The sequence below is a fragment of the Pteropus alecto genome, unplaced genomic scaffold (genome assembly GCF_000325575.1).
Source record: "Pteropus alecto unplaced genomic scaffold, ASM32557v1 scaffold215, whole genome shotgun sequence".
NCBI classification, from domain to species: Eukaryota; Metazoa; Chordata; class Mammalia; order Chiroptera; family Pteropodidae; genus Pteropus; species Pteropus alecto.
This window is the reverse complement of record NW_006436287.1, coordinates 699,982-716,295: the sequence shown is the minus strand read 5'-3', so window position 1 is coordinate 716,295 and position 16,314 is coordinate 699,982. Positions and strand designations below refer to the sequence as shown.

At 50.9% G+C, this 16,314-nt stretch overlaps 1 protein-coding gene across 2 annotated transcripts in view; it reads left to right on the top strand.

Moving 5' to 3' along the window:
- The first annotated feature begins 1,007 nt into the window (after positions 1-1,007).
- Positions 1,008-16,314, top strand: part of USP2 (ubiquitin specific peptidase 2) — a 23,658-nt gene continuing 8,351 nt past the window's right edge. The window contains exons 1-2 of one of the 2 annotated variants that reach the window (XM_025047333.1): positions 1,008-1,136; positions 8,838-9,655. In XM_025047333.1, the coding sequence (XP_024903101.1) occupies positions 8,879-9,655 (777 nt within the window). In that variant the 5' untranslated portion in view covers positions 1,008-1,136; positions 8,838-8,878. Of the gene's footprint in view, positions 1,137-3,147; positions 3,262-8,837; positions 9,656-16,314 lie in introns of those variants that run through there. The other variant, XM_025047334.1, reaches the window with a different exon arrangement.

Sequence of the window (16,314 nt, the reverse complement as noted above, 5' to 3'; positions counted from 1 at the left end):
TGCGATCGCATGAGGGCCCTAAGGAAACAAAGGGCTGAGATCCGGAAGGGATTGCTCCTGAACAAGAAGAAATACACCTCTTCTAATCTTGAGCAAAATTCAGAATGGATTCAGGTATGTTTGCAGGCAGAAATTTAAGTATTTCTCTCCTGACTGCCCCTAGTTTCTCTAGGAAATAGAAGACAGTGAGGGACTTCAGCAGAGTGGTAATGGAAAGAAACATCAGCTGTGAAGAATGGGAGAGGGTGCTAAGGAATCCAGAGCACTCTCACAGATAGAGTAGGCAGCTGGGCCTTCAGGGGACGGGGGCCTGGTGTACTGGCTCTATTTTTCTAGGACTGATGGTCCAGGTGAAATTGAAAACCTATATTTGCCTTGACACCAATCTACCTGGCTGTGTGGTTTTCTTAACCACCTGCGGGGAGGAGGGAAAGGTTATAAATAAAGAATGAGAGCGGCAAAAATTCAAGTTCTGTCTCAGTTTTTTCTTGAAAGACCAAAGAGAACCCCTTCTACTGACTCTATGCTTCCTTTGTCATCCCCAATCACTGGTCTCATGTTAGTTAGTAAAATGAGCAGTGTCTTTAAGAGTAGAGAAAAAGAAGAGGCTAAAGAACAGGCCCTCTCCCAGGCCACCCCTAAAAACTGAAAGTTGATATATATATGCCCCGTGTCTCAAATTCTGGGTCTTCTCCCCATGATTCCTTCATCTTTCCCAATACCTTCCGGCTACCCGCTGGTGTCACATTCCTGTCCACTTCTCTTTGTGTTCCTGCCCCTCCAAACTCGCGTGCTTTTCGTCCACGTGGTTCTGTATACGAGTCTCCAGGGAGACCCAAGGAGAGCCGGGCTCTAACGACGCCACAATGGTTTCAAGCCAATAGCCGTGATGCTTCTCAGTGACGCGAGACGCGGGGTGTGGCTTTGCCTGCCCGGGAAGCCCACTAGGTGGCGCCGATTTCCCGGGGAGGTCCTTTCTGGGCCCCCGGCGGAGGTGGGGGAGTGGCGGGCAGGAGCCGAGGCCAGGGAGCCCTCTGCGTCAGCTGCTGCTCACTGCGCCGCGCCAGTACCAGCTGGGACTCACCCGCAGCTCCATGCTTGTGCCCGGCTCGACTCGTCCAACCTCCAAGAAGCAGGTACGTGCCACCTGTCGGAGGCTGGGGAGGAGGGACGCGGAGGTCAGTGCCGTTTGAGGCTCAAAAAGTAAGGTATCCACGACAGCCTGGGCAGAATGGGCACTAGAAATGTAGGGCGAATGCCAGCTGCGCGGAGGAGCTCCAGCTGCGGATGCCAGTTATGTATGGGGGCCTGCCAGCTGACAGCCTAGGATGCCAGGAAGAACCATCTGTGTGCTGATCAATGTGTTCTAAGGAAATGCTGCTTTGGCAGGTCCAGGTCTCTGTGTCCTATGTGGGATATGGCATGAGTGTGGCATGAGTCTAGACACTAACAACCCCTTCCTCACATGTGCGTGCAGCTCACTCACTCCCTCCTCTTAAAGCTCCCAGGGGCAGCTACCGCTGGTCAGTTTGTCAAAGGGGTACAGTAGTCAGGTGGAAGGGGAGATTTTCCACCAATCCCAAATCAGAAAGAGGCATCTTTGAAAATCTCACCAATCCCAAACCAGAAGGAGGCGCGGTGCTCCAAGGCAAGTGATTGAGCCAAGGGAAGCCCTAGCCAACCCATTCTAGCTGTCCTCTGAGGAAGGAACATCTTCCTGACCTGGCTGCTTTTGGAATGGGCTGAGTTGGAGATTGAGCTGATGCTCACTTCCCCAGGCATGGGCATGAAAAGGTCCCCCAAGTTAGACCCCCTAAAGTGGAAGGAAGGAGAGCTGGTTGTGCTGGGGTTGGGGCGTCCCCCACTCCTTTGATGTTGTAGATGCATGCCAAACTGGAGTCATCACAAGCCCTGGAATGAGGACCAGGGACAAGGGCGTCCTCTGAAGTGCATCATCAGGACACAAGCTTAGTCAGTAGCCTCTGCTGAGACAGGGTGGAGACACTATCTTGGGGACTCTCCGTCTACAGGGAGAGCCATAGAGAAAAAGACTGGGAGCCAACAAGTGCACCAAGACCTGAGAGGTTAAGAATCCTTCTCCTTCCTCCTGTGACCCTGTCCAGCCCAGTTCTGTGGCCCTGGAATCTTGAGCACTTCTACAGGTAGAGTGGAGCCACCCCAAAGCAGCCAGGCTTTCTCCTGGTAGGCTGGGAGAAGCCACACTTGCTATATTATTCTAGGCAAACGGGAAAGGAGCCTAAATGGGCCTGGCCCTTCTCAGCTGAGTGGGCTAGACAGCTGGGAATGTAGCACATCTCATTTGCCCTTGCCGATTACGGGACATGGACTAGCTCAGAAAAGCAGGGAGCTGTTGTCTGGAATAAGAACAGGGCACTACGAGGGGTAGACCAGAAGCCCTTTTCTCCCTAAGAATGTTTACCTGGAAGGTGCTACTACAAATACTACCACTAATTATAATAAGTGGAAGTATTCAATATAATAATAATTATCGCTACATGCCAGGAAATTTATAAACATTATTTAATTTAATCCTCACAACCGTGAGGTATAGAGTTTATATCTATTACTGTTGTTCAAATTAAATAATTAAGGTTCAGACAGCCTAAGTAATTTGCTTACTGTTTCAGAGCCAATAAAAGGGAAAGAACTAGAATACAAGCCCAGGCCTAGAAGTCCATTATAAAAGAGTTCGGACTAGAAACCTGAGAGCTGGTCCCCTACTGCCTCCCATGATTTGTGTGCCCTTGAGCAAGCTGCTGTCCATCTCGATGTCTTCTCCATCTCAAAAGTAAAGGAATTGGATTAGCACTGTGCCTTCTTTAATTCTGTGACTGATATCTCCTTCTCCATATTTTTCCTCAATTCCAGCCTTGTCCCTCTACCCTCTTCCCCGTTGTTTCCCCTAGGATCCTCCCTCTGTTCCACTTCAAAATGTCCCCATTCAAAGGGTTCTCTAGGATCTCCTTACCTGGCATCATCCCATCAGGGCAGCCCCTTGAGGAAGGGCCTGTCACTGTCCCTTTAATTCTCCTCGGGTTTGGAATGCAAGTGAGTTGAGCCAGCCATCTCTGTGAGGTCAGATAAGATACTATATATATCAGAGTCAGTAACCTGAGATCCGGATTACCCAGCCCAGAGTCAGACTCCAGCCTTCCAGCTCACCACTGCCTCTCCACTGCGCTTCTGGCCCTGCTGGGGAAGGAGAAGCCCCCAGATCCTGTTCATTGCCCCTGGACACAGGTCAGTAGCTGCTCCGTTAGTATCTGAGCTTCACAGTGCCAGTGAACAGAGGGCCCTGGACTGTCTGTTTAGTGGAACAATTGAGAGGTTGCCCCATCAGGTCCAATGGGTGCTGTGGGCAAGAAGGAAGGCTCAGGCCCAAGGACAGAAGAAAGATGAAGTCCTGGAGGAGAGGGAGAAAGCCACTCTTCTCTGGAGAGGGGGCACCTGAAGAGTGCCTGGACAGAGGTGGCTGGAAAAGGGAATTTAAGGATTCCAGCACTGCCTCGGGGCCCATTTCATTGCCTTTTCTTGGCAGTGTAGAGATACCTACCCCCTCCCAACCTGAAATCAAGAAGCACCCAATAGACACACTACCCTGGGCCTACCCACTCACTTCTTTTCTACCAGTCAGGATTCTTGCTCTAATCTCCAATCTATTTTACCTCTTCTCCTGCCCCTCTCCCAGCCCTTGGGCAACTACTAGGAGCAAGACAGAGATGGATCCAAATTCCCTTGGATGAGCCCCCAGCCAAGGCATGCAAAACAATTAGGCACAAAACTGATGGGTCAGTGGGTGCCAGCCCATGAGAAATCGAGGTACTAGTGACAGGTTGGAGGGGAGGAGGCAGGCTGAGGCTCCTAGACAAACTCTTAGACTATGTGAGGACAAATATCCTGCTCCGCCCACAATCCTCCACTCTACCTGCATCCTCCACACCTGCCGGGACATCCCTCAACCCTGGAGTTGACACGTGTGTCCAGACAGTGCCTGAGCAGCTGAGAGTGAGGGTTGGAGAGTGTAGATAAAGGGAGACAGGGTCCCTCTCTCAGCCCACTTTGCCCTTCGGATCAGCACATCAGCAGTGCCTTTTTCCTTCATTGTTGGCAAGTGGCTGTGGGAAGCTCTGACATCACCACTGTGAAGGTTCCCAAGTACCTGACAGGACTGGCTGGTTCTCCTCCACTCACCTGTCCTGGACATCTGGGCATGAGGGAAGGGACTGAATCCTATTGAGGCATGCCTCTGAAAACCACCTAGAGACTTTCTATCCAGGAAATGGCAAAGCCACAGAAGCTGGCATGCCTTCACCCCAGAAAGCAGAGCTGACCTGGGAAGAGAGGAGCCAGGAAGGCTGCTGGGATGTGGAACATTACCCATCCCCTACCCTGGGGGCCAGGAGTGCCTGGGATTCCTGGGGAGCAAGTCCCTCCCCTGGCTGGGCAGGTTAGGGAGCCTTTCACATGAGCAATAGGAAATGACAGTGGCTGATTGTAAGAGGGTTGGCTTCCCTAGGGGGACAGGGTTCATTTTAACCCTTGACTCACCCAGCCTGGGTACCTTGTGGAGCTAGCCGAGCTGCAGCAAGGGTAGGAAGCTGGAAGCTATGTCCATAACCAGGCCTCAGGCCAAGGGCCCTGGCTGGAGCTAGACACTAGTGCCAGGGGGCACGCAGGAGCTTGGCACCACAGATGAAATGGAGGCCTCCTGGGCCATCTCTCAGCTGATCAGTATTGTTCTGGGGCTCAGGTTGCACCTAGCTTCGCTTTCATTCCCCTGCAGTGGAAACTCGGAAGGAGTGCTCCTACGGAAGTCTGTACTTGCCATGCTGTTGCCTAGACAGTGATGCCTGGATGCCCCAACACTACACCTCAGGGAGAGGTCAAGATAGTATGAAGTGGGAGGCTTGGCTTCAGGGTGGCTGTTAGAAGACAGAACACAGTTCTGCCACTCTTCCCATCATGACCTTGGGAAATCCACATCACTTCCACAAACCCTCGTTTCCTTATCTGCAAATGGGCATAATAATAGCACCTACTGCTTAGAGCAGTTGTGAGGATTAAATGAGTTAATCACAGTGTCCCAGAAGTCTTAGTGCAATTTTAAGCTTTAATAACTTCAGAAATATGAATGCTAAATGCTTCATTTGGATGTTTCATTATTTAAATTTCTTGTCTAGTTTTTAAATTTGGAATAAAAATATTTTTAATTTCAATTTAATGTGAAAAATTAAAACTTCAAATGATGTTTGTAAGCTTAAGGCATTTATTCTTCCAAAAAGAATTAAAGTTAAAAACTGCACTGAGACTTTGGGAACACTCTGTATGAGCGCACTTAGAAGAGCACCAGGCATGTGGCGAGGGCTGTCTGAGTGCTGGAGTTAGGGCTGCATGTGAAGCATTCAGCGTGGTACCTAGTCCAGAGGTGTTCAATACCTGCTGGCCAGGGTGATTGTGCTTCACTCACATGTCCTACCAGGAAGCTGAATACTCTGTGCAGAGGAATGCTGCTGCCTGACCCAAGAGGGGGAAATTGAGCAAAGTGAGGGGAAACTCTGGCAAGAGCAAAAAAGAGTGGAGGCACCTCTGAAGATGATATGGAGGAGGAGCTTGGCAGGTGGACCGCCCCTGTTGTCTGAGGTGACAGCACCTGGGGAGGTGCCCCCTGGAGTCAGTCACATGCCTGCACTTGCCAGCTCTGGGTAAACAATGAAAAGGAGCCAGGCATCAGGGCCCCCCCCCCACTCCCCACCCCCCCCACACACTGGGCAGGGAGGAGGTAGGGGGATCCCAGCCAATCGGCTTGCCTCCCACTGCCCCATGAAAGGGCCATTCAGTTCAGGCTGTTCCTGTGGCAACGGAGAGACTCAAGGAGACCCGCAGCCATGTGAGTGTTCATCCTGTCCCTGTCTTGTGCAACAAGGCAAAGGCCAGGGCCCTGGCCCACTCTCCCACCCATAGTGCATTCTGAAGCTTTCTGGGTCACCCCTGCCAGGTAATGCCAAGGGGCACCAACCCAAGGTGCCTGCTCACCTGGAAAATACTAGCACTTTTCTCAATAGTGAAACTGGAGGACTGGGGAATGGGAAAGGCATGCTCAAGACCTCAGCCCCAGTAGGGATTCTCTCCCCAGACATGGGAACTGTAAGCCAGAGGTCAGTGCTGAGAAGCAGCTTCCAAGGCACTGTTAGTAATAGCATAACACACTTCCCCACTCACCCACCCAGGGCTACTCCGGGGAGGGGGGGCCATCTGTCAGTTACCTGCCAGATTGGAACAGACAGGAAAGCAAGGATTTAAGAGCCCTCCTAAGACTCTGGGCCAAAAGGTATGACTCCATCTCCAGTCCCTGACCCTTCCCAGGGCTACTTATCAGCTGTCCCAGGGCCGGCCTTCCCTATCCAGGCTACGCCTTGTATGGCCCCTGCACTTCTGCATCATTAGGGCCAAGAGAGATCACAAGCTTGAGGCACTGCCTGCAGAATACCAATTCCTGGGAGCCTTAGTGTGGGAGAGAGGGAGAGAGAGTCTAGGGAGGAGTTCTGAGCTCATGCCCTGGTGGGGGTGGAGGGTCGTATCTGATTGGCTGCCCAGTGTCCCAGAGCCCAGCTCCTGAGACCTGGAGTCTCTTTGACTTTGAATTATTGATGGAGTTCTCATCAATAGTGAAAGAGAGCAGGACTGGTCCCAGCCCCAGCCCCCTGTGCCTCTGTGTCTCCCCCGGCCACCCTCAGCCTTCACTCTCTTGTCCACACCTTAGAAAGTTAAACGAATGGGAGGAAAGATTGTGGTTCCCCTCAACCCTGAATGAGGTCTTCCTACAGCTACCTTTTCTTAGAAAGGGGTGAAAGTTGTGCTGGAGGTGGAAGCGCAGTGGACAAGGGAGTACACACAAAGGTAGGGCGTCCCCAGGCCAGGTAGGAAAGAATGGACTATAAATGTGGACTAGGTTTTTCTGATGCCAGCCTGTACTGAAAATTGCATGGACTAAGTTTCTAGTGCTCTCTGCCAAGCCCTCAGCATTTGAGGCTTGGCACTAGCTCCTCTCTGCCCTAATGAGCTGGCCAACCAGCCTGGGGATAGCTGTGGGTTGCCCAAGCCACTAACTGCTAAATAGCTAGACTGGCCACTGCCTGCTCATCTATTCATCTCACTGGGGGCTCTTCTCACTGGGGGCTCACCTCACTGGGGGTTGCTGGGGGAAGCCTTGGTGCTCAGAGCTGAGGTCAGAGGCCGCCAAGGCCAGGAGATAGCCAGCTCTGATAATATTACAGGCCTACAAAGGGACGAGCTGGGCAGCAGAAGCCGAGGGAAGAGATAATAACTACTGTCAGTGTTGAAGGTTTTCACACGTTATTATCTCATTTATTCCTCAAAACAGCTCTATGAAATAGGAATCATGATGATGATTATACTCACTTTACAGGTGAAGAAATTGGGAATCAAAATGGTTAAATGACTAGGGCAAAATCACCCAGTTAGTCAATCACAGAGAGGGTCAAAACCAGCCCCTGTACACACTACTCTGAGAGTTGTGGATGACTCTGCCCTCCCACCCCCGAAATCTCCCAAGAGCCCCTGATGGCCCTCAGGAAAGGGGCCTGATCCCACTTACTACTCTTTCCAAAGCACCTTTGCTCTCCAGCTCCATTGTAAATAAAACCTCTGAATTTAGAGTAATGGAGGGACTTTATAGGTCACCAAGTGAGCCTAAATTTGATGAGAAGGGGTGAATCAAGGTAAAGTGGAAAGAGCATTGGGCTAGAAATCTGAAAGACCTGGATTCCAATCCCAGCTTTGCAAATGTGTGACCTTGGACAAATTAGCGTCACTTTTTCCATCTGTATAACAGAGAGGTTAAAATGGATGACCCTTTAGAGCCCTCAAAACTCCTTAATTCTGAGATTCTGTGTTCCTTCACCAGACCCACCCCAGAGGTAAAGACTGGGAGTTAAGTACAGGGAGTGCTTCCTGCAGTTCAGGATTTTAGCCTCTAGGGGGCCCCCTTTGCACAAGTCATTATCCCCGTGAGCAGTTGGGGATGGATGTTGGTAGGGGAACTCCTGGAAGGGCACAGACCCTAACTCTACTTAGAACAAAACACAACTCAGTGAAGAGAGTGGGTTCTACCACACTACCACGCAAAGATCCCTATCCGTACCCCCACAGCAGGTGACCATGTCCAGGGAAGGACTCTCCTTTGGGGTCTAGAGACCAAGCCCCCTCTCAGCCACATGCTCACTCACCACCGCCTCCTCCCAGCCCCCATTATTTCCTCTAATGAGCCTCTTTTTCTTCACCAGGAAGCTGATCCACTCCAGCTCGCACAGTCAGGAGGGAGGGAAACAGTCTTAACTCTTGAACTCTCCACTGTTCTCAGTCCAGAGGGTGAGGGCGGTGGCATCCCTCCAGCTCAGGAGTTTCTGCAGAAGCTGAGGAGAGGAAGCTGGTGGGATCTGGGTTGGAATACTACGTGAGGCTTGGAGGGCTGCAGAGGGTGGGCAGTCCCTGCTTTCATGTTTGGGTCTTTGAGTAGAGCACTCAAAGAGGCCAGGATATGCTGAGATTGACTGCCCTGTGTCATAAGAGCCAGTAACCTCTGTGCTCTCGCAGAGGTGTGATGAATGTGTGAGTGCAGACCTGTGTGCACATGCGTGCATGCACATGCATAGGCTTGTTTCTCAGTGGCAGGCCAACCTCTTGTGGAAGTGGACTGTTGAGATCTAAGGTTCTGGCCAACTGGGGATGAAGAGCAGGTACAGTGGGAGCCTGACACCTGACAAGGCCCTCTGACAACTGCTTTCCTTGTCTTTCAGCCCATGAGGCTCCCAGGCCCCACTGAGTGCAGCCCTGAAGGATGTCCCAGCTCTCCTCCACCCTGAAGCGCTACACAGAATCGGCCCGCTACACAGATGCCCCTTATGCCAAATCAGGCTATGGCACCTACACTCCCTCTTCCTACGGGGCCAACCTGGCTGCCTCCTTCCTGGAGAAGGAGAAGCTTGGTTTCAAGCCGGGCCCCCCAACCAGCTTCCTCACCTGTCCCCGTACCTATGGCCCCTCCTCCATCCTGGACTATGACAGGGGCCGCTCCCTGCTGAGACCAGACATCATCGGGGGTGGTAAGCGGGCAGAGAGCCAGACTCGGGGCACTGAGCGGCCTTCAGGGAGTGGACTCAGCGGGGGCAGTGGATTCCCTTATGGAGTAACCAACAATTCCCTCAGCTACCTGCCCATGAGTGCTCGTGATCAGGGGGTAACCCTGACCCAGAAGAGGTCGAACAGTCAATTAGACCTGGCCAGGGATTTCTCCAGCCTGCGGACCTCAGATAACTACCGGATAGACCCTGGGAACCTGGGCCGTAGCCCCATGCTGGCCCGCACACGCAAGGAGCTGTGCGCCCTGCAGGGGCTCTACCAGGCAGCCAGCCGCTCCGAATACCTGGCCAACTATCTGGAGAACTATGCTCGCAAGGGGAGCACACCACAGGTGCCCACCCAGACCCCTCCCTCACGAGTCCCTGAAGTCCTCAGCCCCACCTACCGACCCAGTGGCCGTTACACTCTGTGGGAGAAGAGTAAGGGCCAGGCACCTGGGCCCAGCCGCTCCAGCTCCCCAGGGCGAGAAACTATGGTGAGTTTGCCTCTTGGGGACCCGGTGATGGGCTGGGGAGGCAACCACTGATATAGAAGAGCCAGGTTGAGGGAAAGACTCCCAACTCGACTAATGATCGAAGGTGGAGGTTTTCTTCCCAAATCTCTTGGCAACTGCTCCTGCAGCCCTAGTGCCGACAAGCCAGGGAAGTCATCTAGGCATGTCTGGTGCCCTCGTGGCTCACTGTCCTGTTCAGAGGCTCTCCCATTCTCCCCAGGAAACCCACTTCAGGACCTGTACACTCGACGATGGTCCAACAGCACTCCCGGAAATGTACAGTTACACCCACATGCACTACGATTCCTACCCTCTACTTTTCCACTCAACATGCCAGGGTCCCATGCAGGCCCTGCCTCATCCTGGACTGGATGCTGAGGCCCCCAGACCACCAGTGTTCTCTGTGGTAAGAGAGGCCTCTGTGCTCTGGTTGCATCTCTCCTCCTGCTCAGGCTTTCGCTTCCCAGCCTGGAGACCTAGCTTAGCCTTTGGGCCTAGTCATTGGGGAAGAGGTACTCTCTTATGACACTAACTGGATCAGGACCAGGGTGCCAGGACAGCAGTCCTTATCATGTGTCTTTGGAGAAAGTGGTGGAGAAACTAGTCTAGGTCTTTAGACAATCCAGTACCTCTATATTCCAGTACCTCTATATTCCAGTCCTGCCTGGGCTTAAAATGAGGGAAGAGGCTCTGCTGAGCAAAGGCTGGCTGGTCTCACTCGCATCTAATCCCTGAACACACCTCTCCTAGGGCACAGACTACATTCTGCCTTTTCTGTAGCTGTTAGTGACCCATTAGGTGGCTAATGCTCAGAGGATGAGAAAGAAAGCATATCTCTAGATCCCTTACCATGTGCCTAGAGCAGTGCAGAGCTCAGCTGATCTGCTAATTGCATGTGTGGATGGTGAGTGGAGTAGATGGATGAGTGGATGGACAGATGGACAGGCAAGCATATGGGCAGGAGAGTTAAGTGTTGTGTCTCTGTTACCTTATAAGCCCTTCCCCTACTCCTAGAACATGTGCCTTTTTGAAACAATAGCTACGTCACAGCAAGAAATGCTGCTTAGGGGGCTTGTCCAGATAAATGGAGCAGGGGTGCAGAACAGGGGTGGGGCTTTGGGTCATAGACCTTGAAGCTTGGCATAACTAAAGGGTCTTGAGAGGACGACTTTGATAACATTACCTAGAGAGTCTTGGCCTTGGTGGGCCATCTGTGAAGTGCCATGAGAGATAAAAAAAAAAGCTAGTGCCTGCCAGGACATTCAGACCCTGGCAGGGCAGGGTTGGCTACTACACTGGAGGGCTAGTGTAGAAGATGAGTGGGAAACAACACAGGTGGCCTGGGAGAGAGATCGTGTTTTCTGAGGAACATGTGCTTGTATTGGAGTATGATTCACTTGGGCATGTCTGGTGTTGCTCATCTCGGGGAAAATTAGAAGATGGTTCTCAGTGGAGGGGCTTAGATCCTAGAGGCTTCTGATTCCTCAAAGTGGATCTGCAGACCTCCTGTATCAGAATCACCTGCATCAGAATCACTTGGGCCCCACCCAGATCCTGTGAATCAAACACTCTAGAGATAGTGCCTGGGAATCTGCCCTTTTCACAAGCTCTTCAGGTAATAAGCACGCTAAGGGTTGAAAACCTCCTCTCCACAAATCAAGTGCAGACCCACCCTCAGTCCCAATCATGAGAGAGCAAGGTCTCCACCTTTCCTGGGTAGCATACAATGGGACTCTGCCTCCTTCTAACAGACATATCCTGAACCTCCCTGGAGTCTGTTGCCCTCCACTCCACTCAAAGTGGATACCCAGGTCCCACCCCCAACCCCACTCCCAGAGGCAGGGTGAGGGGAATTTTGAGAAAGGGCCTCGGAGGAATGGCAGATCACCCTGGGGCACACTTAGCCACCCTAACATCCTTCCTTTCCTTCCAGAAACAGCTCACAATACACTTAAGTAATGCCAATAACACCCTACAATTAATTTAGTGTTCCACTCTGAGCTCACACTCACATATTGCCAACTGGGAAAGACCCCTAATAGGTCAATGGTATAAGACCCTGATTTAACCTCACCCCTCTCTCCTCAGCACTCTCATCTGGAGCTGACTAGGTCTTGCTAAAGTGAGAACAATCCTGCTCATGGGGCATGGACCACTTCTTTCTAAAACTGGGTAGTTTCTTTTTACAGCTGCATTTGGGGATCTTACCCTCTCGTTCATTCATTTACAGAGCTCAGCTTACTAACAGTATAACCTCAGAGGAGTTCTTTAACTTCTGTAAAACAAGAGTGATCAGAATTCCCACTTCATAGATTATCATGAGGAATTGAAGGTTGTGTGTGTAAGGGCCTGGCATGAAGTAGGTGCTCAATGAATGTTTGTCCTCCTTGCACCCTCCCAGGTGCTTTGGGAAGCAAGAGATATGTGCACCTGATCCTTGCCCTCAGTGCATTCACAATTAACTTGGGGAAATAAGTTCTTAAAATAGCTGCAATAGAAGGCAGCCCTCGATGTTTTTAAGTGTCATAGGTGATGGGAAAGGGAGAGGTCTTCTGCAGCTGGGATGGGCTGCTGTGACCACCAGAAGGAACAGTTTGCCTCTTTAACCTTGGACACTTCTCATCTGAGCTCTGTTTCCTATATGACCATCCATAAAAAGGAATGGTCATATTTGCCCTGCCCATCTCATAGGGATGTCATGAGGCTCAAAGCAAATAATGGATATAGAAGAATCTGAAGCCAGTACAATGCTATGGAAGAGTCTGTGTAAACTTAAGGTGGAAAAGATGACAGAAAAGGGGCGTTTGCCAGCTGACTAGAGTCGGGAGGGGAGCAGCCTTGGGAGGAACAAAGGTAAGAAAGTGCTCCTTTGGCAAGATCAAGCCTGATCTGACACCTCTGAGGCCCCTGGAACAGATCACTTGAACTATAGTTGGCATTCATAAACAGAGGTCAAAAGCAGGCCCCAGCCAGGGCACAGAACAGTTCTAACCAGACTCATTCCCCTCATTAACAATAACAGGCAACATGAACTTGGAATATCACAGACTCAGCTAAACACAGAACTGGTGAAGGAGGAGACATGAATTCTGAATAACCTTCCATGCTTGCAGAAGCGCCAATAAAGTGCCGGTCCCCCAGGATGCAGCTCAGTCTAGGATAAATGAGGGCTGCCCCAGGCTCTACTTTCTGTTTAAAATGCAGACAGATTGTAGAGGAGGGATGTGATGGTTCAGAACTGGTATATAACAAAAAAGCTTTCACTACTCACAGTGGAGACTCCAAGCCAGGTGAGTTGGCCCTGCAGAGAACCAGGAGCCCAAGTACCCAACCTGGTCATGTCCCCACTCTGCCCCACCTCTCCTGTTCCCCTAGCCTATGGAAGGACAAGCTGTTCCCACTGAGCCCTGCCAGGGCAATGCTTTAACCCCTACAATCCATCCTAATCCTCCTCCACTCCACCCCTTCCAGCCACTCCCTCCCCAGCCCTGGCATTCTGCCTGCCAGCCTCAGCCTTACCTTCTCCCTGCCCTGCCTAGGCCACCCTCTCCTCTCTCCCAAAGAAGAGTTAGGGGTCAGTCCTCCAGAGAACAATCTCCAGGCCAGGCACCTGCTGCTCAGATGCAATGCCAGGAACTGAGGCTTAGAGCCTGGCCCGGCCCATTCTCCGCACACAGTCTCTTCCACACCCTTGCCCTCTGCTCTGGGGCCTGGTGCTGGGAGCAAAAGGTCTGAGAACCTAGAGTACCTGGGTCCTATTTGCCCCTGGGGCTGCTGACTCATCTCTTGAAGCCTTGGTTTCCAGCTGGTCAGTGACAGGGAGATTATATAAGCTGAGGTCATATAACTTTTCTCTTGGGTGGGACTTTGGACTTGACTGCTGCCGTGAGGTGGGGAGGGGGTGGACAAGTTAAGGATGACAGGGCTGCCCTAGAGCTCCTGGGTGAGAAGTATGACCTTCCTCTTTCATCCCTTGCCTTCTCACTGTTTACTCAGCCACTCTGAACAACAACTCTGCTGTCCTGTTTGTCCAGCTTAGCTGCCTGAGACCTTGGGGCCTGTCCTCACCCAGTCAGCCACACTAAGAAAGCTGTACTTCCTGAGGGCTTGAATCTGTGCTGACAGCATGAGAAGGTCACTCAGAGGACACCTTAAGCCAGAGGGGTCCCATGGCCAGGACCACTATCAGCTGCTGAGAGAAGGAGGGCAGTTGGTTTATGGTTTGTGATTAGAGTCATCAAGACACTGATGTCTCTGTCTCTTGAAGCCTGGCTGTGGGCTGTGTCCTGGCTGTTGGCCTTGGTGCTGCCTTACCCAGGCTCAGTTTCTCAATCAGTGCCCAGCACCATCCTCTCTGCTTCCTCCTCCACCCCCACTCCAGGATGTCTTCATGAGTTAACATGGTGTTGGGGTGGTACTCAGCAACATGTAAGTTAATCTAAGTCTGGCAAAATGTTCCCTGCCCCTGGCAGAGACGTTCCACCGACCATCAGCTCTAGAAATGAACATCATTTTCAGGGCCCAGAGCTACACAAGTGACCCTCACCTTAATGGATACATAAAACTGGTGCCCTGAACAGAGGTATAAGCAAGAGAAGGAAGTGTGTGGGCCTCTGGAATCCAGCTGGTTCAGGCCAGACTGTCCTGAGGCTCCAAAGAATACAGAGCTTTTGGCCTCATAGGGTAAGATTGATACAGAGAAGCAGAGCTTCTTACCAGCTCTCCCTCCCCAAGGGCACTTGTGGGCTGAAAGCCCAGCCCCCAACAAGGACTCTGAACCCTTACCAGTTCAACCAGTCAGTCAGGCCACCAGTCTTTCCGTTTGCAGTGGTAATAACAGCTGTGTACTGGGAGCAGGGCCACTGGCTTGAGGCATTTGCCTGGGCTTGCACAGTGTTTCCACACCACGGACCAAGCTTCCCACTAAGATCTTAGAAAGCAAAATACTCTCAGTCCTGCCCTCACAGAGCTAATTCTGAGTTTAATTTATTTATACTCCATCCATGCCAGGAAGGATTTGAGGTGAAGAAAAAGTACTTATCCTACAGGGGAGGCAGGGCAAGCACAGGCTCTGAGAAATGGCAATCTCAGGCTACAAGAATGAATGGTGCTCAGATCAAGTCAGTATATCGGAGTCAGAGAGTCACGAAGCCAGAGCCAGATTCAGATCCCTGGAGACTACAGTCATCCCTCCGTATCCACTGGACATTGGTTCCTGGAGCCCCTCAGATACCAAACTCCACCAATGTTCAAGTCCGTTATATAAAATGGTATAGTATTTGCACATAACCTGTATTTGCATATAGGGTATGCCTTTGCAGCAGGGTATGCCTACACATCACTTCATTCATGTGCTGGGCACTAGGCAAATTCAAGTTTTGCTTGAACTTCCTGGGATTTTTTTTCAAATATTATCCATTTGAGTTTGGTTGAATCCGTGGATATGAAACCCACAGATACAGGAGGCCAACTGGGTCTTATATCCATCCCACTTCATGATATGGCACTGAAGAGAAAGGGTCTCATAGGGGCTTGGCTAGTTGAGAAATGAGCCAGAATTCTTTTTTGGTTGTGTACAACAACAGTCAGACCTGCTTGACAGGATGACCCTGTGTGAATTCTTTCCCCTCCCCCCAGACTTCTCAAAGAGCTTTCCCCATCTGGGCCTCCCTCTTCTCAGCAATGCCCCTCACCTTCTGCATCCCAGGAAAAAGAGAGCATGCTGACAGAATGCCATGATGTCCTAGGGTGGGAGTACTCACATCACTGGCCTAAGTCATGGGGAGATAAGCCAAAAGCTCCCGTGGCTGAGCTACTGTTGGACAGCAAGTCCTACAGCACCCTAACTCATGCAAAACCAGACTCACCTTACTATTTGAGGCTCAGTGGAATTTCCAGGATGCCCAGCACAACCTGTTCTGGCCCCCTTTAGAGATGAGATCACCATTTATTAAGAAGCCCCTAAGAGAACCCACAACTGTGCCCTTGAGGAGGTTTCGGTGTGGTGGCACAATCAACATACAATTTAAGACCATTTACAGAAGTCTTAGAGACACTTAAAAAACAAAGATAAATATATTAAGATAAATTAATACAGTATAAACTGAATACTAGCAGACTAAGAGTATGCAGTAACGGGCTGTTTAGAGCTGGGTGGAGTTCATTAGAGAAGGCTTTGTTGAAAACACAATGTTGAGCAAAATTTATAAGGAAGTAATTGGTAGAGAGCTGGAAGGGCATTCCAAAATCTCCTAGTAGTTGTTAAAAGTATGGGTTTTGCTATAGGACAAGTCTGAGTTCAAAGTCCCACACTGTCATTTACCAGTTTTTTAGTCCTGGCAAGTCATTTGAACTCTCAGATCTTAAGGTTCTTCATCTATAAAACAGAGATAACAGTTCCTACATCACTGTGTTATGGAAGTTAACTGGGATAATATATCTGAAGCACTTAGTCGGTGCCTGGCATTTAGTAAGTACTTAATCAGTGACAGTTTTGTTTTTTAAGTGAGAGAAGGCTAGTGCTGAAGCAGAGAAATAAGAGCAGGTTGGTTGGCGGCAGGGATCAGAAAAGAGAGGGTGGTGACAATGAAAGGAGCCTATGGACAGACAACCTCACAGACAAGGGTACCTGATGCTTCTGG